This window comes from Asparagus officinalis, chromosome 4 (assembly GCF_001876935.1).
Source record: "Asparagus officinalis chromosome 4, Aspof.V1, whole genome shotgun sequence".
Classification (NCBI taxonomy): Eukaryota; Viridiplantae; Streptophyta; class Magnoliopsida; order Asparagales; family Asparagaceae; genus Asparagus; species Asparagus officinalis.
The window spans coordinates 32,070,453-32,095,246 of NC_033797.1; the positions used below are offsets into that span (position 1 = coordinate 32,070,453).

General features: G+C 36.1%; 1 protein-coding gene across 1 annotated transcript; it reads right to left on the bottom strand.

The window, feature by feature from the left end:
- On the bottom strand, positions 3,890-18,293 carry LOC109837120. The gene is made up of 12 exons (XM_020405217.1): positions 17,992-18,293; positions 13,700-13,825; positions 13,555-13,612; positions 12,153-12,233; positions 11,948-12,019; positions 11,622-11,866; positions 11,463-11,534; positions 10,631-10,747; positions 10,419-10,500; positions 10,289-10,335; positions 5,151-5,232; positions 3,890-4,192 (listed from the first exon to the last, which is right to left on the bottom strand). Exons 1-12 carry the CDS (start codon positions 18,210-18,212, stop codon positions 4,109-4,111), a joined length of 1,287 nt encoding a protein of 428 aa, XP_020260806.1. The 5' UTR covers positions 18,213-18,293; the 3' UTR covers positions 3,890-4,108.

The following is a 24,794-nucleotide window of genomic DNA, read 5'->3' on the forward strand; positions in this document are numbered from 1 at the left end:
AGTGTTTGAGCTCTCCAAGTTCTTTCATTTGGAATCGTACCGCTAGATTCTCTCTAATTTGACGAGTTCCTAATTCATCATCTCCAGTGATGATAAGATCATCTATGTACACTAGCACTATTGCTAGTCTCCCTTCAAATTTTACGAGCATGCTTGAATTTGCTGGTGCTAGTGCATATCCATTATGCACCAAAAATTCTGCTATCTTACCATATCATGCTCGTGGAGCTTGTTTTAGTCCATAAAGAGCTTTTCTCAACTTACAGACATATTTTGAATGTTCACAATTTTCAAAGCCTTCTGGTTGCTCTATGTATATATCTCGATCTAGATCTCCATGTAGAAAGACATTCTTCACATCCATCTGCAATAACTTCCATGACTTATTTGCTGCCAAGGCTAGAAGGATGCGTATTGTAGTTATTTTAGCTACTGGACTAAATGTCTAATCATAGTCCAGTCCATACTGTTGTGAGAATCCACGAGCTATCGGTCGAGCTTTATATCTTTCGATAGACCCATCTGGACGAGTCTTTACTTTTTAAACCCATTTACATGATATGGGCTTCACATCTTTGGGTTTCGGCACTAAGCCCTATGTTTGGTTCTACAATAGAACTACTACCTCTTCTTCCATTGCCTTTCTCCATTCAACGCTCTTAGTTGCTTCTTTAAAGGTAGTTGGCTCTTTAAAGCTATCTAATTCAGCAAGAGCTGCATTAGCATACCTGGGATTTGGCTTCTTCTGTCTGTTTGATCTTCGAAGTTGTTGTGGCTCATCTTCAATTTCTTCCATTTGACTTGGTCGAGGTTCCTCAGGTGCTTCATGTACTCCTATCCTCCATGAGTTTATAGAAGAACTAGGTTGTGTGAAATCTTCTAGAGTGACATGTTGCTCTGGGGCTTCTGGGCATGGTGAATTATTATCTTATTGTCCTTCCTTCTGTAGTTTCTCTTGTAACTGGACTTCTAAATTTTTAGAGTCTTGCAGTATTACCCTTTGAGACCACCAAGATGATGCTTCATCGAAGACAACATTGCGTGAAATGTAGCATTTATCGATTGTAGGATCACAACACTTCCATCCCTTTTTCTCATTGTCATAGCCGATGAAGATGCATCGCAATGCCTTCTTATCAAACTTGGCACGCAAGTGATCCGGTACGAATAGATAGCATACACACCCAAAGACTTTTAAATGGCTTACAGCTGGCTTGAGATTCTGTAGCTTCTGAAAGGGTGAAATAAATCCGAGCCTTGCTTGTAGTAGTCGATTTGTAATATACGTCGCCGTCTTCATGCATTCTGCCTAGAAGCGACTAGCCACATTCTTTGCGTGTTTTAGGCTTCGACATGTTTCTACAAGATGCCGATTCTTTCTTTCTACCACATCGTGTTGCAATGGAGTCCCCGAGCAAATCAATTGCCATCAAATTTTATAATCTCTGAGGTAGTCATAGAATTCTCCTGATGTGTACTCACCTCCATTATCGATGCGCAGGCACTTGATCTTCTTATCAACTTCACTTTCTATCTTCTCCTTAAACTTCTTAAACTTTTCTAATGTCTCGGACTTTTCTTTCATAAAGTCCGCTCAGACATACCTGGAGAAGTCGTCGATGAAGGTTACCATGTAGCGACATCCACTTATTGATGGTTGTTTGACTGGCCCGAAAATATTCGAATGAATCAGCTCCAACGGTTCTTTTGCTCTATATTCAGACTCCTTATATGGTAGTTGATGTGCCTTACCATATTGACATCCAGCACAAATGGTATCTCCATGAATCTCTATATGAGGAAGCCCTTTGAGCATTGACTGTTGCATCATTATCTTTAGCTTGTGGTAGTTAACATGCCCTAGTCTTGTGTGCCACAGGTCTGCTATCTCATTCTCTCGTGTCTTCTCCACGTATGCCTCTTCTGCTGACATTACATAGATGGACTCTAGTCTTTGACCTTCCATGATCGGAGTACTGGAGTATTTTAAATTCTGACACACCCTTACATCTTTAGGACCGAAGACTACGTAGTCGTTAGACCTTGTCAATTGAGATACTGACAATAGATTCTTTTTCATTCCAGGAACATGGTAGACATTCTGCAGCTGCACTTGATTAGGACTGAAGCGAGGCACAATTATCGTGTTACCGATGTGAGTAATTGGCAACTTAGAGTTATTAGCGATCACAACAACTCTTCCTCCTTTATATGCGGACATGATCTGCAGTTTCTCCTCGCCTGTCATGTGGTTGGAGCAGGCTGAATCAACGATCCAATCGTTGTTGTAATCTACAACTTGTGAGTTTATGGCTACAAGTGCCTTCTCATTCGGTTCGACCAGGTCGTCTCCCTTGTCGAGATACCCCTCTCCCTGTGTGAAGTCAACAAGCTTTGTTGTAGCAAATGATGCTTGAACATCTCACTCCTCTTATCTATCGTCTGCATCTCGATGGCTCTTTGACGTCACCATGTTTCCTTGTGCTGCATTTTTCTTCGACCAGCAATCTCGAGCGAAGTGAACCTTCTTTCCACAATTGAAGCACTCATCACTTCGCCATACACGTCAATCATCTCTTCCATGACCACGTTGAGCTTCCCCTTAGTTTGAGCTCCCTTGTCGCCTTGGAGACTTCTTTTCTTCATATTTATTGCTACTGAGCTTATTTCCTTGGCTCCTTCTTTTACTACTAAAGAGTGCCTCCTCATTATTATTTTTTAAAGAAACTCCCGTAATTTGTTTTAGAGAGCTTCTTGGTTTGCCAGTATATTCTCTAACTCATTTAGAGAAGGTTGAATTGGCCAACCTTGAATTGCCGTGATAAATCCGGTGTATTCCAGTTTTAAACCATTGCATATAATTCTTCTCATTCTATCTTCACCAATTTTAGCAGTTGCATCTAATTGCTCTATTTCACGTCACAAGCTTCTAACTTTTTGAAAATATTCACTAATAGACTGCGTACCTTGTGATGTGTTCATGAGCTCTCTCGAGCAGCTGAAGGCTAGCAGCATTTTTCTTTGAGAAGAGGGCAGCAAGCGCGTCTCATGCTTGTTTGGGTGTCTCTACGTCTTCAATACGTGAAAGCAGACTCTTGTCTATTGTGGTCTGAATCACGTACAAAGCTTTCCCCACTTTTATATTCTACTTCTTGATTGCATGTGCATTCTCCGTTGGTGGTGAGGTGTCATCACCATCAACGATATCCCATAAGTCCTGATCTTTGAGATAGGACTTAATACATGTCCGCCAATCTCGATAGTTATACTCGTTGAGCTTCTCTATACTGCCAGGAGCGCTGATCTGATCTGACATCGTGACTTGGTTGTCTCTCACGTTCCAAGTAAGCTTGATCCCAGACGAATAAGCTTCACAATCCAGGATTCTGCACATCAAAGATCACCCTCGAACAACGTTCTTGAATACGGTTCCCGACTGACTGGCACACTCTCAACACACGTCCTAATCGCCTGCTCTGATACCAAATTGTTGGTTTTTGGAGAATAAAACTCTCTACACAAAGGGAACTTTTATTGACATGACACTAGAGAGTACAACACTTGCTCTGCAAGAACACCTCACTTTCACACAACTCTCTTATTTTGGTGGACACTCACACAAGCCTACACTACACACTCAAGCTCACTTCTTGCTTGCTTACACAAATGAGAACCCAAGACCCCTATTTATAGTTGCTTAAGAGGGCTAGGAAGTGTGTGGAAGAATCAATCCTAGCCATACATTAGTAAGAAGTTTCTAGAAGAATAAATACTAGCCATACACTTGTATCTTCCTAAAAACCGGATCTGGATTCCAAACGGTGGACAAGTGAGCTCAACGGATCTGGATTCCAAACGATCGTAGCTTACTCATACATATAAGACTTCCTTTGAATGAAAATCTGAAAAGGGAAATTATGCATATTACCAAAGATAAGCCTGTATCAGCACTTGATGTCCCAGACAGAATGCTTATTCATTAGAAAACAGACTGTGACTAGATAAGTGAACACCCTCTATATATACAGCCCAAATGTCTCATTTGATCAACTGAACTACTGAAGAGTAAAAGGTACAACCATACAGATCTCACACGGTCCAAATAACCTCAGAGAACTGCGCCAGTCATGAAACGATGGTTCAAAACTGCTTCTGCAATCGGCCTCTGACGATAATCAGGATTCAGCATTGCCTATGAAAGGGTTATTGAAAACAGAATATTTAGGAAAACCAGAAGAAAAATAAAATTCATCATGTCTTTTTCTTTTGTGTGCCATAGGTAAATGCGGACTGCATTTAACTGAAAGGTATCTTCTGTGTGCCTTAGGTAAATGCGGACTGCATTTAACCGAAAGGTATGTATTATCTTTTTCCTTCTTTATCATGTTAAGTAGAAATGAAGTCCAGAGCCAAACTTATCATGTTCCATGTAATTTGAAGTAAAAGTTAATTGTGAGCTTAGAATTTTAAAATCATGAAAAAGAAAATCAGTTTATCAGGAGATTCTAGTTTATAAGGATCCTCACTGATGATACACGATCTTAGAAGTTCAAATACTGGAAATGATACTGGAAAAACATGGGAAGAACCTGTAAGTTCTAGAGTTAATTTCCGCAGGAAACCAATCAGGACGAAAAGAATTCTAGTAGCTATTACACAGAAATCGGAAGGTAAAACAGAGATCTATACAAAACATTGGAAAGTCAGAAAAATGTATAACAATGAGTCTATTTTCCTACTTTTTAATGAACCAAATGGGATTTGAACCTAAAACCTCTAGCACGCTGTTGAACGACTTTATCATTGATTGATTCAAGAAGTCCATAACCAATACCAGGAGGAAGCAAAAGGAAATTGACTAATTTCCTTGGAAACACTTGATCTAGTTAATCACTTGGAGATTAGTTGTTGCCGACACTCAAAGCCAAAATTTAGCTGTCGTTTCAACATAGTGTTAAAGCTCACTTTCCAGAGTTATGGAAAGTGCCCTAATCCCCCATTTCATGTTGCTCTAGATTTATGTGCACTTATGTGAATGGTATAAGAAGATTTTGAAAATAGGCAACTACATAGCAAGATCACCGCTGGATAATAAATAAATAAAAAGTGGTCAACCGGTCATATTATTTGAGAGAGGGATGAAACTGAACCTGGAGTAACTCCCAACCAGCACCATCACCTAGATCAAGAAACTTGACAGCTTCTAACAAGCGATCATCTGCCAAACAATATCTAAAAAGAAGAAAAATCAACTTAATTGCATGTTCAAAATGCAAATTCTATAATATTCCCTATAATATGAAAAACATAGTTGCTTTCACTCCAACAGTCCTGTTTACTGTCTTAATTCGAATGAACATAAGATATGACATACAACTGAAAATACTGATCTAATCATTACCAAGAAACTAGCTTGATGTATATAAAAAACAATGTACTAAAATGTCAGGCAGGAAAGAACAGAAACTCAAGCAAGGTAAATATTTACGATCTGAAATTAATATCTGGAAAAAAAGCATTTGCAAATTTGGAATGCTTAACAAGGATTAGCATGATTTTTCTCGATGCAGCAAAGATCAATAGCCAATTTACTATAAGCAAGAAAACTAAAAGATAAGTCAGTCAAACAGAAACTTCTACCACTTTGCAGGCTCCAATGAAGATTAACTGGGACCGTATTGAGCATAAATAAAGATAATTTTCTGTATGTTGTCAGCTTTGTTGTTTATTTCCTGGCCAATTGGCCAACTTTTTGTCAGGTTGATGATGAGTTGATCATACGAGTCAGGTAGACTCTAAAGTAGAAGTTCTGCAAGTTCATTCGCACCAAGTGTATATCCCAACGTTGTGAGTTGGGAGAACAGTGTGTTAGGGTGTTGATATGGTCGGTCATCGATGTAGATTCCGCCATCCTCAGAGTGTAAAGTCTCATTTTTAAGAAAATTTTGTTGTGCGTGGATTTTGCCTCCTTGAGATGTTGATGGCTCTGAAGACTTTTTATCTCCACTTCCTGTTAATTTCAAGTTATCCTCCGGTGTTGCTTCAGAAGAATTCGGATTATCTTCTATCTGAACAGCTACAGTCTCTGAGTCCTTACTCGAACTGCTTCCTTTTTTAACATTTGCGGGTTAGTGGATTCATTTGTCAAAGAAACATGGGCGGCTACCTGACAATCTCCCACTTGAAGATTTGATTGAGTATCAATCATATCTTCACATCATTCTTTCTATCTTGTCATCTTCATGTTGTTTTACGTCTCTGTCAGACCACAAGAGGATCAACACCAAATAAATTTGTTAGTACTAACTGATTTTGTCAAAAAATCTGCTAGGTTATTTTTGGTGTGAATTTTCTGCATATCCACCGTTCCTTCTTCTACTTTCTCGCAAACGAAGTGGTACTGAACTCGAATGTGTTTGGTCTTTGAATGAAAGGCTGGATTTCTTGCCAAATGCAAAGCACTCTGACTGTAACAAAAAAGAGATATCTTCTTTTGTTCATACAAGTTCCTCCAGCACCATCTTCAACCACATCGCTTCTTTACTGGCTTGTGTAGCTGCTACATATTCTGCTCATCTTCAACCACATCGCTTCTTTACTGGCTTGTGTAGCTGCTACATATTCTGCTTCTGTTGTTGAAGTAACCACAAGTGACTGTAATTATGAAACTCAGCTTACAGCTCTGTAGCAAGTGCAAACACATCCTGTGGTGGATTTTACTATTATCACGATCACCTGCATAATCAGAATCAACATATCCACTGACAATAAAATCAGATCCCCCATAACATAATACAACATTTGAGGTTCCCTTAATGTATCTTAGAACCCTCTTTACAACATTCCAATACTCTTTACCAGGATTTGACATGTATCGTCTAACCACTCTCACTGCTTATGCAATGTCTGATCTTGTACAAATCATAGTGAACATTAAGTTTCCCATTGCTGATGCATACGATACTCGAGACATCTCCATCCTCTTTTCTTCACTGCTAGGACTCATACTGGAGGATAACTTAAAATTAACAGGAAGTGGGGTAGAAATTGACTTACAATCTTACATGTTAAAACGCCGCAAGATTTTGTTCAAATAGTTCTTCTGAGAAAGCCAAATCTTCCTATTAACTCTGTCTCGGTAAATTTGTATCCCTAGAATCTTGTTTGCATATCATAAATCCTTCATTTCAAATTTCCTAGCCAACTGAGCATTTAATTCTTTGATACGATCTTTGTTGGGACCTGCAACCAACATGTCATCAATATGCAGCAATAAAATAACAAAGTTATTTTCACCAAACCTCTTGAAATATGCACAATGGTCTGAATTAAGTCTGTTGTATCTAAGGCTCATGATGAATGAATCAAATCTCTTGTACCAACACCTCGGCGCATGCTTTAGACCGTACAGAGATTTGTTCAATTTGCAAACCAAGTTCTCTCTTTTTTTTTCTTCAAAACCTTTTGGTTGGAACATGTAAATTTCTTTTTCAAGATCTTCATGAAGAAATGTTATTTTCACATCTAGCTGCTCTAGATGTAAGTCAAATATAGCGCTCATAGCCAAGACTATTCGGATTGTTGTAAGTCGAACTACAAGAAAAAATATTTCATTAAAATCAACACATTCTTTCTGAGCATATCCTTCTACCACCAATCTAGCACGATATCGCTTCACTTGATCATCGCCATTTCGCTTGATCTTATAGACTCATTTGTTTCCAATGGTCTTTCTTCATTGTGGTAGTGACACAAGTTCCCAAGTCTTGTTCTTATGGAGAGCTTCAATTTCTTCCTGCATTGCTGCTATCCACAAAGATGCATCTGTGCTATTTATAGCTTCATGAAAAGTTAATGGCTCTCCATCTTCTGTTAGAAGACAGTATGCAACATTACTCTCCGTAATATACTCCGAGTGTCAAGTCGGTGGTCTTCTCTCACGAGTTGACCTTCGATCTTCTGGAGCCTCGGACTCGACTGGTTCTTGTACATCATGCTCCGATGTTGCTTCAGAATAATTCAGATTATCTTCTATCTAAACAGTTACAGTCTCTGAGTCCTTCCTCGAACTGCTTTCTTTTTTTATTTTGTAGTTGATTCTCTATAAAGATAACATCTCTGCTGATGATAACTTTGTGGGCAGTGGGATCCCACAGGCGATACCCCTTTACTCCATCAGCATACCCCAAGAATAAGTATTTTTTGGATTTTGAATCCAGCTTTATAATTTCTTAGGCATTGTACATTACGTACACTGGACTTCCAAATATATGGAAGTTAGAATTTTTAGTTGGCTTGCCAGTCCAGATCTCCATTGGCGTCTTCAATTGTATTGCAGTTGATAGAGATCGATTCACCACATAACAAACGATTTTTACTGCTTCCGCCCAAAAGACTTTATCTAGATTTGTAGTTGCCAACATAGTTCTTATTCGTTCTAACAGAGTTCTGTTCATCCGCTCCGCCACTCCATTTTGTTGAGTATAAGCCGTACTGAATTGTCTTTTGATGCCTTCATGCTTGCAGAATGCTAGGAATTCACCGTCTGTGTATTCTCCTCTATTATCTACCTCAAGCACTTGATCTTTTTCTCAGATTCAAGCTCGACCCGCGCTTTGTAGGCTTTAAAGACTGAGAACACATCCGTCTTCCTTTTGTTAGGATACACCCAACATTTCTTGGAGTAGTCCTCAATAAAGGACACAAAATACTTTGCTTCTCCCAAGGATGTAACCGGTGCTTGCCATACATCATAATGAACCAGTTCCAGAATAGCCTTGCTTCTAGAACTTGATGTGTTGAACTTCAGCCGATGCTGCTTACTTGTAACACAATGCTCGCAGAATGGAAGAGCTACCGAATTAAGTTCAGAAAGCAACTTCTGATCGGAGAGAATCTTCAAGCCTCGTTCTGACATGTGACCTAGTTTCCGATGCCACATTATGATTTGTTCTTCTCCATGGTTGGTTAATGTCACACATGAATCAGCTTCCTGCAAGGTTTCTCCCTTGAGCATATATAGATTTGCAACTATCTTTTCTCCTTTTATTACCACAAGCGCCCATCTAACAATATTCATGATCTCATTTTCTATATGGGTCTTGAACCCGAGCTCATCTAATTATCCAAAGACAATAGATTCTTCTTCAAGTCATTCACATGTCACACATCTTGAATGGTGCGTATTGTCCAATCAAACATTTTGATTTTGATAGTGCCTATACCAAAAATCTCCAATGTATGATCATTCCCCATGAATACAGATGCTCCTGAGATAGGTTCATATTTGTGAAATCATTCTCTCCGGGAGGTCATGTGTCAGGAGGCTGCTGAATCTAGAAACCAGACATCAGCAAACCTCTTTCTGCCTTCATCAACAGTGGTTGCTCCACTGAATAGAATTTCATCATCGTTTGATGTGCTGACAACGCATCCTTGAGATGTTGATGGCTCTGAAGACTTTTTATCTCCACTTCCTGTTAATTTCAAGTTATCCTCCAGTATGACCTCTTGTGGTCTGTCAGAGACGTAAAGCAACATAAAGATGACAAGATAGAAAGAATGATGTAAAGATATGATTGATACTCAATCAAATCTTCAAGTGGAAGATTGTCAGGCAGCCACTCATGTTTCTTTGACAAATGAATCCACTAGCACACAAATGTTGAAAAGAATGAAAAGAAAACAAATATGACGGGCCCCACAGCATAGTGAAATATTAATATTTTATTATGCATAGTGTTTTTCCAAAAACTATAAATAAGCTCCAAATCCTTAAGAAAAACTCATCCCAGAAACAACTCCTCATATAGAAGAGTGAGAGAGAATAAATAGAGAGAGAGTATCTCCTTGTAAAGAGAGGTTGTAACTCCAGAGTTTTCTCCTTATAGTAAATTCTTCTATCATTGCCCGTGGACATAGGCAATCAAGTGCCGAACCACGTAAATCTGTGTGTCTATCATTTTATCTCTACTTTTGCTCTACTATTGTTGTGACCTTGCTCTATTTGGCCCCGGGTTTGTCCCAACACTTTTGACATCTAGGCATGAACGCTGGGAAAGTAGACAATCCATGAATGTGATTATGAGTACTTGTGAGATATTATCAATTACAGTCCCATTTTTGGAAATCCATGAATATGATTAAGTACTACTTTAGAAAGATAGAATAACATATGAAAGGGACTAAAGGTTGGGAATGGCTCTTCTGTGTTCTGTATGCATCTATGTCAAACATAAAGATACATCACGGTAGTGATAATATGAATTAACAGTGGGAAAAAGCTTACTCCCTTGCAGCATTAAGGTCAAGCTGGAAAGTACTTTCAAAAAGTCTCTGCAGATAAATATGAAGAAATCAGTAAATAGGAAGAAATATCACAGTGAGGAGCACAATTAAAAAAAAAAGACACTGCTTACTTGCAATGAGAGGCCATCCATCACACCTGCTTCACAAAATGGAATGAATGCCAAGAATGCAAAAAGAAGTCCTGCTTCATATCTGCTTATTAAAGAGATTCCAGATAAATTATATATGAACATGAGCAGTACACCAACCAACAGACTGTTTCAATGGTATGGTATAAAAAACAAATAATAAATAAATGTCAAATAGTTCCAGTATATATTACATATCATCGGCTATTCCATAAGCTCGTTTCTCCAAAGGGGTAAATGTGCCAGCTGCCAATGCTCGGTGCCATAGTCCCTCTGAAAGTGGCCCACCATGTGCTACTAGAGATGAATACCTGTAGTTTTCTGATGTCTAAGTAATTGTTTTAGATATTATTCATTTTCACTATGCTCCAAATCAAATTTATTCGCAGGACCATCAAGAAGACTTTTTTAAATAATATTCCACAATTTGGCTGCCTATAAGTTTTTCCACTTAGCCGGCTGTAAAGAGCTGATTTGCTAAATAAAAGCAAGACTTTACAGTGATCGATAATAAGTAAACAGATACCAAGCAAACAAAAGAACATGTTGCATGACCTCCATAAAGGACAACTAAGGACCTCCACAGTTTTTTTAATATTCATCCAAATAATAATTGTAGCTAAGCTGCAGGAGCCTTTAGATTAATTTCATTGTGAAGGGAAACAAAACTTTTGGATTGAGATGCAAAAATACAGCGAAAAATGATTAATATCAGGACAACCTTCATGTAAGATATAACACTTATTCTCCTCCCAGTATGGACTCACCAAGAAACAGGTGGAAAAGGATGAAGGATAAAATGAAGAAAGGTCCTTCGTCAATTACCATCTTGTTTATATAGACAGTGAATATCTCTTAAACATTCAAAATATGGATAAATTAAAAATTACCACAAAGTTAATGATTTTTTTGGTCTTTTCAAAGGATGACAAATAACTACAAATTTGGTACATTTTGACATAATTATAAGACACAAAGTTACTGATTTAATAAATAAAAAAAGCAGAAAATAGGTAAAGAGCATACCCAACATCAACTGAGAAGGCCAAGTCTCGGAGTCGTGGCACTAAATAAGGTACATCTTGTTCCACTGTTGTGCTGCCAATATCAACTAATTAATCTTTCTTGCATTTTGATAACCACCAAGTAAAATTTCAGCAAATTTTCAAAGACAATTCATATTACTTTAGAACAACAGAGGCAGGACCCAGACTCTGGTGCAGCCTATCACGGTCATGCATGTATGCCAATCCTCTTATAGCCCCATTGAGCAATTTGATGACAAAAAATCTTCGGCGTTTCAGCTTTCGATTCATGTCAAAGTTCCAGAGCTTTTGTTCTCCTCCAGAAAGTTCCTTTGCCATTGATTCACTTGTAACTTTGGCATAGTCCGCTGCACTATATATCCCATCATTACGAAAAGCAAGCCACTGCAAACGCAATTTTTATTTATTAACATCCACTAGAAATGGCTGATAGCATTTCAACTTTCAAAACTGGAGGTTACAAACCTGTTCCCCTGTTTTTGTCTCAAAACCTCCTAACAAAATCTGCAGATTTTGACAAATGTTTTTGCTGTCACTCTGCAAGAGCGAGCATGACTAACATATTAAGAGAACACAGCATAATCAATGTGTACTAAGGCATTTCAAGAGAGTTCAAGAAATAGACAAGATAACTCAGAAAGAGCAGAAGCTTTGGTTGCAGTTATCTTACTTGGAGAGAAGCATGGGCATTTAGCTCATTAGCAGCCATCATGTCTGCCTCAGCACCGCCAGCACGTTGTCCAGGGTAAACCTATACAAGCAGCAACCTAGATTTTAGAAAGTGATGAAATTTGAACTTTGAACCATAGACAACTACCTAGATTTCAAATAGTAAAAATTAATGAACTGACATATTCTGTTGCAAGGGAGAATAATAGAACTTAGCCAGGTAACAACTCAGGAACTTGTGAGTTGTGACATTCATTTCTATTAGAATCATTGCACGAAGTGCAAGCCATGCTATTTGGAAAGGTGCAACTAACACATTTGCCTTCAAAGATCTCCTTCTCGCCAATAAGTCGGTTGAATTTGGAATATGAATGCTTGCTAGTTGCTATTTAATATTTGGCCTCTTTGCTGATGATATTTCGAATGAACACTAAGATAAATTCTCAAAAGTGAAGACTGAAGGCACTTTTGTACTCCGTTGGTCATAAGGAGGAAGAGCATCAAACTAAATAAATTTCCAACTTAGCAAGTGAGGGGCTGCTGAACTTCATAAATGGAAACCCAGGAGTCTAGGCTTTGAAAGAGTCAGCAGGTAGTCCACATTCAAATCGACCAATAGGCAATGGAACACACAGCCAAGCATCACTTTCTCATGTCATGACTTGATTCAGGGGCCGCTTACACTTCACTGAGTTGACACTATAAAACAGAATCAGCTTGTGTCGGCCACTGTTTAAAGCTAAACTCATAGCACTATACTTTGGCCCATGAGGTTTCTCATATAAGTGTCAAAAGCTGATAAATACACGATCCAGTTTCTTTGGATAAACAGCTACATTGTTGTGAAGACATCTGATATTCTTTTACATCTCAAAAGAGAACCGTACATACTGCTAGTCTCGTGAAGGTAGGTTCTACCAAGCCCTTCATACTGCTAGTCTCGTGAAGGTAGGTTCTACCAAGCCCTTCAGATGTGCAACTCACTTAACAACCTTGAATCCTTGATATGACAAAGCAGTTGGCAAAGTACATCACAGCTACCAAGTTCTGAAATCCCAACTTCTGTTTCAGATTAGTTGCGTCTTTTCCTGCATCTGTTAAGCGATATGGACAATGTGTGCACCCCTCCCCCCCCCTAGAATATCGCGAAGATGCTGAAAATAGTGAAACAGGATAATCCCTATTTGCAAAATACATTCCGCTCGACCTCAACTTCTCCAGCCAAAAGACGATGACACCAGCCCTAAGAGTTTATCCTTATAAATCTCAATGAGCATCATTTTTTCATACATTATACAATAAGGCAGAGCCGAACAAGATATAAACATTTCCATCTCATGAATCTAGAGTTAATAAAGATAAAATAAGTTGATGACTGCAGTAAAAGTTACATGAAAAAATACCTTGAATATGATTCGAGTACCAATTAGCGGACCTTGGACTACTCTTCCTTCATATAGCCTGCAATGAGACTGTAATAGATAATATTACCATATTAGTCACAAAGGTATGTGAAATTGCAAGTAGATTTGCTGCCATGAAAAGCACCTGATCTTCACTTGACCCTCTCCAACAGCTTGGACTCTTAACCGCTCAGCGTCCTCAGATGAGTATCCAAGAGACTTTTCATATGTAGCAGCACTAGAAAGACCTCCTTCTTGAGAAGAAGAATAGCTGCAATATTTGAACATCCATGTCAAATAGTATTAAGCAATATTTGAACAAATGTTCTAATAGACATTTCTGTGCTAGTTAACCAAAGAGAGTCAACGTATGAATTAACTACAAATATCCATACAATCAACCATGAAACTGCACCCAAACATAAGATAGCCTGTTTACACTATTTGACAAAATGTCCTGTGATGTTTTAATGAAGTTTTTAATTTTAAAACCACTTTATAGTTTACGAAATCACTTTTCATAATTTTCATATTAATAAAACTTATAATATTTCTCGCCAATTTAACACATGTGAATAAACTATACATGTATGATACGGGTGTATCTTCTTCTCTGCTTCGGGAGCTTAACGATCCTCATGGGAGCTTGAGAATAGACGATTCTCATGGTATCTTGAGAATAGAGGCGTGGATGAAGCTGTTGGTGATGGCGAAAGAGGTTAGAAGCAACAAAACAGACGAAATCAAGAAGCTGACAAAAAAAGGTTCTGGCCGGTCGACCGCACGAGGTGCGCCAGTCGACCGGATTCGTGCACGCTACAAGCGTGCAGTTTTGTGCTCTGGTCGGTCGACCGACGCATCCCTGTCGGCCGACCGATAACAGTTCTGCCTGCAGGGTTTGAAACCAACCCCCTGGCCGGTCGACCGGACCAAGTTGGGCGGTCGACCAGGTCGGTTTCCTGGGCACTCTTGGATTCATGTTTGACGTGGATTCCTGATGGATTTTGACTGAGTTATTTATCACTTTGTCACCACGTTGTAGACTCTATAAATAGAGATTGTTTAGGGTTTCTAAACAGAAGATAGAGAGAGGAGAAATTCTAATCAAGTGATTAGGGTTTAGAGAGAATAGAGAGTTTGTTCTTTATTCTAGTGAGATTGTGAGGGTGAGATTTTGTAATCTTTGATTCTTCACAATCTGGAGAAGGTATTTTCCTTCCCCAAATTGAGTTGTTCTTGTGTTTTCTATCGTCTTCTTCTCAACCCACCTTTGGTAACTCCGCGACCAAGGGTGCTCGTACGGTGACTCGTAGCAATGGATAATCAAAGTCAGTCTTTACCCAAATCACCCACAGTTTCAGTGCCTAAAGAACATCAATGGCTATGAATAAGATCCTGTAGGAACATATAACCATTCCATATCCTTACTCCCTACAAGACATGGTTTTTTATCTAGACAAGTAGCAAATGAAGGATGACAAGCCTCTAGAGTTACAAAATTAGTTGATCCGATTTGCTGAAAAAGAAAATCAGTTGGGGAATTAAGAAAATATGGCACAACCTAAGCAACTTAGGCAGGAGCCCGATTTCATCTGTTGGATTAGACCAAGGCAATGCCAAACATTTCGATTCCTAATTTAAAAGACCATTTATTTTTAGGGAAGATTGTCGCTAAAGAAATATACAATTCATAAATTATATAAATAGTTGAAGTTCAAACATGATAAAGTTCAGAGAGTTTGAAGAGGCAGCTCATCATAGTGCAAAGAAATATACATCAGATATGCAACCTTTTAATTTAAATTTTAAAATTCTAATTGCAGTAGAAAACTTAAAAGAAAATAACCAAGATCGACTAGTACTATCTATAATTTTTTGAAAGAACTAGGAAGAGTTCACCCGGCACCATCAAACAGAAGTTAATAAAACAACAAAAAGTCAAGAAGAAAGTTACACAGAATTCCACGCGAAGGATCCTAGCCCGACTATGTAATATCCTTTTTTCTCAAAAAGGAGCACAAAAATTAATGCCCGCTTTTTGCGTGACTAAAGCAGACCCATCCTGATAAGTCCATGCTGACTGACAAATCTCACTAACTGGCACTAATTCAGACCTTATTATGCATTTTTCTCAAGAAAACTATTTCCATCAATGTCTAGTAATAATATGCTGATAGTGCATTGATACCTTATAGAAGATGGATATTTGTATCAGGTGTGTATCCAATACTTGGATGTTAGAAACTCTGATATATAGAGGGTATCTGACAAATACTCCACCTAGCATATCCTAAAGTTTATAATGTGTGACAGATTCACAGATGCATGCATGTATCTCATGTCATTCAAAATTAAGAATATAAAACATGTAGACACGAATTACAAGGATTATTATTATTATTATTATTAGTTGTTTATAATATGCATTTTCAATTCCAAATTAATTCATAGAGCACTGTGATTCTTGGTTAACTATAGGTTATACAACCACGGAATTTATTTGATAATATCAAACTGTTATCATTCCTACAACTGAACATTACAAATAAAAGACACTTGCTGTAAATATTTAGTATCCACGCCTCCATTGTATATTCATATCTTGAGCTTTTGGGGCTTCTCATGTCAATGTATCTATGTTCTTTCCATATATGTTTTGTCACAACATAGTGACATATTAGTGGAGCTTTAATTGTCTTGGTTGCTGATATGTATTTAAGAATCAGCTGGGACACTGTGTTGCACTGAGAATCAATAGGTGCTCTGACTCTGTACAGTGGATGCCCACTCGCATGAAAAATTCAGGGCTGTTTGGATGCATGTTTTTGGGGAGGTAAAGCTGAAAAGTGCTAAAATTATGGGGCCTCCTGTCAGTTTTCACCAATTTAAAGGTAAAGTTACTTGTCATTCAAGTTGCTTAGGTGTCACTGTAAATTCAATTCCAACCAAAATAGATGGATTTGGCTTGAAAGCTGACATATTTTCAGAAAAAAATAAATAAATAAACAATTAACATCCCCACCAACCTGTTAGCATTAACCCTTTCCGCCTCTTTCTTCTTCCTCCTATGTCTTCTCCAACCTTTATTGCAATTTCCTTTTCCCTCTTTTGTTTCTTCATGATTGATTTTAGTTTTTTCCCCCATTCAATTCGTTTTAAGTTAGGTCTCAAGTGCTCATGGTTATGCATTATCTTTCTTCATGCTTGCTCCGAAACTTGTGCTTTTTGCCTATCATAATAATTCTACTTCTTTAGATCATGCACAACCAATTGATTATGGTAAAATAGCAATGTTTGGGTTTTTTAATATCCAAGGTAATGGTTTTAACAATTTGATATATCAAACTTTCAATCCCATGTCATTTTAATATCATGAGTATTTCTTTAGCACTAGCTTGGTGTGCCAAAGTGAAAATAAGTCTTTTTTAGCAGAATTTTTAAAAGGAGACCCTTTTTGAAACTTTATTAGCAAAATCGACCTATTTTTCATATAATTAGCAAAATCGACCTCTTAAGAGGTTTGCAAAAATGAAGCTTTAAAATACACGGGACTAGTAGTCCCGTGTATTTAGTGGTGCCTAATTATATACTCTAATGAAGTTTAATTAGTCTCGTGTATTTTTTGAAGTTTAATTAGCATATGATTAGCCAACACTAATTACATGGGACTACTAGTCCCGTGTATTTTAAAAACTATATTTTGCAAAATCGACAAAAGAGGTCGATTTTTCTAATTAAATCCACAAAAGGTCGATTTTGCTAATAAAGTTTCAAAAACGGTCTTTTTTAAAAAAAAATCATTTTTCCTATCTTATGGAGGTAATCTTTCCCATAGAAAATGAACATTTTGAATGGGGTCTACATAACTCACTTTCCGAGATTATATCTTACTATCCAAACAAGCAATAATCATTATTTTAGGAATCACAAGGGATTTAATCCAAACAATATAAGAAACTCAAGTGAAAAGTGGTGAGCTGGATAACCACTTTTCACATTGTGTCATAAATACCCAAGTTCACAATGAACAACCAAACGGCCCCTTCCAGTCTTGCACTGAGAATAACGAGGTCTTCTTTAGTAATATGTGACATGTCAAGTCACTGGATCATTGACTTCCATCTCAAACATTATACTTGTGTATATTTATACAAAATCATCATCAAAGCTGATAACAGCCCAAAGTTCAGTTGTCCATCTGTGGGTTACAGAATCTATCACTTTGCACTAAAAGAATAAACAGTATCTATAAAAAAAATTAGCAATTAAAAAAAGCAATTATAAACATGATGCATCTAGGATTACAAATTGCATTACTGACCCCAGAAAAAATCCAGTTTTGATGATGATTCCATAAAACCAACATCCAAATTCAAATGGCCAGACACAAAATTTTCCTTCAAAATCAGAAAAAAAGGTAAGAAAAAGGAGGAGGACCTGGTGATGTTCATGAAGCCATAGCTTCCAACGAGCCTGCCGACAGCAAAAGCATCTGGGTTTGTGATCAGAGCTCTGATCAAAGGGAACTTTTGCATAGTAGCGGATCCAGACCTCGAACTAAGCTTTGGGATTTGGTGCAGGAAATCACATTGCAATCTGCCATTAGGGTTTCTTGCGGTTAAAGCTGTGAAGGGGTGATTTGGTAATGAAATTAGCATGGCCGCGGTCTGTTGCCTGTTAGGTGCTGAGTGAAGAACAAAAAGAAAAGGCCTGGCAACGGAAAGAAAAGGATAATGGGAATTTCGGTACCTTTAAAATTCTCTAATATTGTTATAATTTTATGGCTGAAGAAATTTTCAAAAGAGCCCCATTCCTTTTTTTTTTTTAAATCGATCTATTCCAACTTATTTACAAAAAGCGACCTAATTTCTAGTCACGTCAGCATCGTGACGAGAAAGTGGGTCGATTTTTTTAATTTCGATTTTTTTAATTTTCGTCATCTTGCATGTGCTATCCATTATGCACAGGAGATATTACATATAATAAGTTGAAAAGCTGATATGATCTTTTGATTTACAACAAAACCTGGTCTAATTAATCCATATTCTTCAATAATCAGAGGCTGAAAACTTTTCTAAAATGGTCGGGGTTGGGAACCCCGACCATTTCGGAATAGGCAATTTCGAAATGGCCGGGGTTCCCAATCCCGACCATTTTATGCTTGACTAAACTGACGGCGTCCTAAATAGTTTGGGTTGTCAACCCCGACTATTTAGGAGCGGGATTAAAAAAATCGACTCACTCTCGCCGCGATGCTGACGTGGCTAGAAAGTGGGTCCATTTTTGTAAATAAATTGGAATAAGGTCGATTTAAAAAAAAAGTTGAAGGAATGGGGCTATTTTGAAAATTTCTTCTTTTATGGCTAAATTGTCATTACATGGCCTATAGGTTTACCAATATTGCACTTTAAGTTACCTCTTATTTAAAACCAAGCAAATAAATACCTTAAAGTATTTAAATGTCACATATCAATATCCTAAAGTTAAATACCCAAATGGTGTTAACGTTCCGCTATGTATCCAAGAATATCATAGAAACGTAGGGTACTAAAGTGTAACTTTTAGAAACTTTTGGGTGTTAAAGTAATGCTATTTACAAACTAAGAGTATTTATATGCAATATTGGCAAAACAAGAGGGCAGTAGCATGTGACTCCAAGTAAACAAGAGGGCACTAGAGTGTAATATTGTAAAATTTTAGGGCATTTATTTATAATATTTAAATATTATGGGCATTTATTTGCTCGGTTTTAAACTAGGGATCACTTAAGTGAAGAGTTGATGAAACTATATGGTATTTAATTGCAATTTAGCCTAATCTTGTTGATTATTATGTGGTTTTTTTCTGATGTTAATACCCAAATCTTTCAATACTGAAATTAGTGCTCCAAATGTTGATATTTTGACTTAGCCCCAAGATCTTACAAGTCTTTGAAATCAACCACCTTAGTAGTGGTAGGCTGGTGGAACATGAGAAATATTCAATAGTCTTTAACACTTTTAGGAGTAATATCAATTATCTAAAGGTTATAAATTAGATGGAAAGAAGAGTTAGTGGTTGAATGAGGATGTGCAATAGGTGATTAGAGAGAAGAAAATATTATATAAAGAGTGGCAAAAATATAGAAGTAAGAAAAACTTTGTGAAATATAAGATAGCGATGAAGGAAGCAAAAAATAGTCGTTAATGAGACCAAATACAAGACTTACGAGAATTTCTATAAGAAGTTAGAATCTAGGGAGGGAGAGAAAGATGCATATAAGCTTAGAAGTAGGGATTTGAATAATATTAGGTGTATAAAAATTAAAGATCAAAGAGTTCTAGTAATCGACAGGAAAATAAAAGAGAGTTGGAGGAATTATTTTCATAAATTGTTTAATGATAATTAAATAAGTGAGCAATATAGAAACTTGACCATATAGTAAATGGTAGAAACTGTAGATATTGTCAAAAAATTAGGATTACTGAGATTAAAAATGCTATAAAGAAAATAAAAAGTGAAAGAGCTATAGAACCAGATAGTATCCTTATAAGGTTTGGAAATGTCTTGGAGATATAGGCTTAGGATGGTTAACTAAATTATTTAATAAGATTATCGAGATAAAGAGGATGTCCGATGAGTGGAGGATTAATACTTTAATACTGATATACAAGAATAAGGGAGAAATACGAAATTGTTCAAATTATCATGGTGTAAAACCTATGAGTCATACTATGAAACTTTTGGACAGAGTAATTGAGCAAAGACTACAAAAGGAGACAAATATATCTGAAAATAAATTTGGTTTTATGCCCAGGAGGTCAACTATATAGCCTATACATATTTTGAGATGGTTGATGGAGATATATAGAGAGAAGAGAAATGGTCTATATGTAATTTTTATTTATCTAAAAAAAGCTTATGATGGAGTGCCTAGAGAGATAATTGGTAGTGACTTTTAGAATAGTATAATATATATATAACTAATATATATATATATATATATATATATATATATAGTAGTAAGATCCTATCAACTTAACTTGAATGTCCAGCCAAACTTCCTAACACGCTTTATTAATATAAATAAAACTTTTTTCATATCATGCAAGGATCGCCTAGGGCAATATGAGTGGCTAAAAAAGTTTGGCGGACAACTTTTTACTATCCACTTAAGTTGACACAACTTTTGCTCTTCTCTCTCTCTCTCTCTCTCTCTCTATATATATATCATATATATTATATATAAATATAATATATATATATATATATATATATATAATATATATATATATTATATATATATTATATATATATATTATATAATATATATATATATATATATATATATATATATATAATATATATATATATATATAATATATATCACGCCCCGCTTTCCAAAATACCCGGGAATCGAAACGTGAATAAGCCCGTGACGTATTAGATTGAGAAGAAATATACACTATTATTTTTTTCTCTTTTCTTTTTTTTCTCAATCCAATACGCTAAGCGTCTGAAAATAAATACAATGCAAATGCACAGGTCCCCAATCACAATAGCAAGAATATAAGGTCAACCCAGAATAAGAAATAGACATATCATCAACAGTAAATCATCCCAGACATAAAAATATGGGCCAAACATGCCCTTATACAAAACTATCTGAATGAAATGCTTGAAAAAATATAAAATATAACAATCCGGTGGAAAATAAAAGTACTACAAAAGTAAACTAGGGTCTTCAACTAACTAAAAGAGGTAACTAAGCTTCGACTTATTATTCTGCTCCGTCTGCAAAGCCTTCCTGCGGATGATCCTCTGGCTCTTGTACTACTCCGAACAGTAGCTGTCCGTCCTCTAAATCTAACGTACATCGTAAGAGGAAAGGAGTACCTCAGCGTGCATGGCACAAGGCAAGATCCCAAAAGAAAGAATAGAAACGGTCGTGCGACCAATGCAATAATGGTAATAACAATGGAAACATGCAACTAAAATATATATATATATATATATATTGATGTGATTAAATATATGTATGATAGAATAAGAACTAATGAATGAGAGACTAAACCATTTCCTATTACCATCGATTTACACCAATTGTTAGCCTTAAGTCCTTATCTTTATTTATTAGTTATTGACCAACTTACCAGGCACATACATGATGAAATCCTATGGTGTATGTTATTTACGAATGATATAATGTTAGTTGACAAAACTAGAAGATGTATAATTTCTAAAGTAGAAAAGTGGAGACAAGCTCATGAATCTAAATGTTTTAGAATCAATAGAATAAAAATAGAATATATAGAGTGCATTCTCAGTAAAACTAAGAAAGTAAAATAGCCTATAATACATATTAATGGTCAAAAATATCTAAAAGTAATTAGAGCTATTTAGGATCAGTCATTCAATATGATGGTGAGATTGATGGTGATGCTATTATCGAATCAAATCAGGATGGTCGAAATGGAGGAGTGCTTTGGGAGTCTTATATAATTGTTGAATATGAATGAAACTAAAAGAAAAATTCTATAGGATGGTCATAAGACCAGCAATGCTTTATGGGTTAGAGTATTGCGTAATTAAAAAATAACATGTGTAAAAAATGAGTATAACAGAAATGAGAATATTGCGATGGTCTTGTGGGTATGCACTAAAAAATAGGACAAGAAATGAGTGCATCTATAGTAAATTAGAGTTGCTTTTATTGAGGATAAAATGAGAGAGAATCGACTAAGATGGTTTGGTTATGTACAACAGAGACCTCTTAGTGTACTAGCTAGAAAATGTGATAACATTATAGTTAATGAGGCTAGAAGATCTAGAGGTAGACGTAAAATATTTTGGTTAGAATTAATTAATAATGATATGATTATGTTTAACGTAATGGAGGAGATGTCTCATAATAGAATAGAATAAAATTGAATAGGATTCATGTAGCCGATTTATTGTTATTGTTGTTGTTGTTGTTGTTGTTGTTGCAGGAGTAATATCAATTGTACACGACCATCTGAAGTTTGGTTGTGGAATTTATTTTTTGAGAATAATTTGGTAGCTATGATTATTGCTTAACCACTAACTTAAAATAGTAGTTAACAATTTGAATGATAAATGTAATAAAGAAACTAATTTCAGAACAATTACAAAACTTGAAAGATTAATTGCAAATTATAAAGATATGGGGACTATTTTCAAAATATGAGATTTGAGGGTCTAATATTGGAAAGATTTATCTAAGGAGACCTAAAGGAGAAAGTATCTAGTGCATTAAATGTACCCATTAAGAAAAGAGAGAATTAAAAAGATTGAGCAACTAGTGAATTCGGTGGCGTATTCAAGATTTCTAAAAAAGTGGCATCACTACATAGTTAATAATTTAAAAAAACATACAATTGCCCACAATGAGTTTTTACACTTTGAAAGAAAGTACCATATTCACATTATTAGTAATACTATCAAATAAATATTTTCTAATATATGCTACTAGTAAATAGTTTTCAGGTTGTAAATTTCAATTGAAATGTGAGGTTTATATTCTAGTGGATAAATTTCAAAAACGCCTCCCTCCACCCCCCCCCCCCCCAAAAAAAAAAAAAACTTCCCTTAAGTTTGTGAATTTCTTGAGTAACTAGCTTAAGCTTTCAAACATACACAAAACTCTCTCGGCATAACTAGCTTAACTTTCAAACTACAAAAACTCTCCTTAAGTTTTGGATTTTTAAAAAGCACCTTCATTTTCACCAAAAAAAACAATGGAAATTCTATGTGGCATCATCTTTCCCTTGGAATTAGATTAGACTCTAAGGAGTGAGATTAATTAGACACTCTTTAATTACCACTTTAATTGAGAGGATGCTGAATTCATTTTTCTCTATTATGTGTATAAATAGATACACTCCATTAAAGAAGTTCCGATTAAAAATTTATACTCCACTAAATAAGTTTCGTCAATAGTTATACATGGTTTTGTTTCACAAACCAAGGGAAAAAAAGGCAGCATAGTTTCTTATCTCTGAAACTTCAACTTCTCTGCCCATAATAAATTTTAAGTTACTCATACGCAGTTATTTGGGAACCTATCTGTAGTAAGGATGACGACGTAGGCGGTGTTAGCCCAGAACAAACCCGCACGCAATCAATCGCGTTTTTTATCTGGTTTGATCCAGCTCGTTAGCGATCCAGTTGATTGATTTGGCCTGATTTGGTTCAGAAGTGGGCGGGTTACGAGCCAGTTTCTAAAATCGCAAATTGAACAATGAACCCAACCCACGAACTCGCGTCCCAACGTGAATTGGACCTAAGGCTGAACAGAGCCCAAACTAGCCTGCACCTAACCCCACATTGACAATAGTTATCAATGACTAAATTAGCTGTTAGTAAACTATATAACTATTACTAACTATTTAGTAATCTAAGAAATTAATAATATAATTAAATATGCATATTTTTCAAGCAAACAATTGGTAGGTTGAATCCTAAATTCTTCTCAAGAAGTAACAAAATCCCAAGATCTGGAGGTCAAAATTCTTTTAAATCAAGTTTTAAAATCCAGATATTGTTAACATTTCTCCTACGTATCTAAGATATTAAATATCATAGGGTACTAAAGTGTAACGCTTTTAGAAACTTGTAGGTATTAAAGTGAGGTTATTTACAAAATGATGGTGTTTATATGTAATATTGGCTAATAAGAGGGCAACATCACGCAACATTGAGTAAATAAAAGGGCATCAAAGTGACAATATTTTGAAACTTTGAGGCATTTATCTTCAACATTTAAATACTATGTGGCATTTATTTGCTCAGTTTTAAAATAGGGGTCACTTAAATGGCAGAGTTGGTAAAAAATATAAGGATTTAAGTGCAATTTAGCCTTTTATTTTTATTGATTATTATGTGGGTTTTTCTGATATTAGTACCCAAATCTTTCAATACTGAAATTAGTCCTCCAAAAAGTTCATATTTTGACATTTGTCCCAAAATCTTACAAGTTGAAAACAACCCTTTAGTAGTTGGTAGGCTGGTGGAACTTGAGAAATGTTCAGTAGTTTTGAACACTTTTAGAAGTAATATCAAGTATAGCCCGTCATCTGAAGTTTGGTTATGGAATTTATTTTTTTTAAGAATAATTTGTTAACTATGATTCCTGGTTAACCACTATCTTATAAAAGTAGAGTTAGCAATTTCAATGATAAATGTAATAAAGAAACAATTTCAAAACAATTACATGACTTGGAAGATTACACTGTTCAATA

Bases quoted from the DNA above. Each gene is read 5' to 3' on its own strand.
- LOC109837120 (XM_020405217.1), bottom strand. From the start codon at position 18,212: ATGCTAATTTCATTACCAAATCACCCCTTCACAGCTTTAACCGCAAGA. The intron at 12,020-12,152 runs GTAAGATAACTG...TCGCTCTTGCAG, and splicing joins ATGCCCATGCTTCTCTCCAA to AGTGACAGCAAAAACATTTG. The intron at 11,867-11,947 runs GTTTGTAACCTC...TTGCGTTTGCAG, and splicing joins AGACAAAAACAGGGGAACAG to TGGCTTGCTTTTCGTAATGA.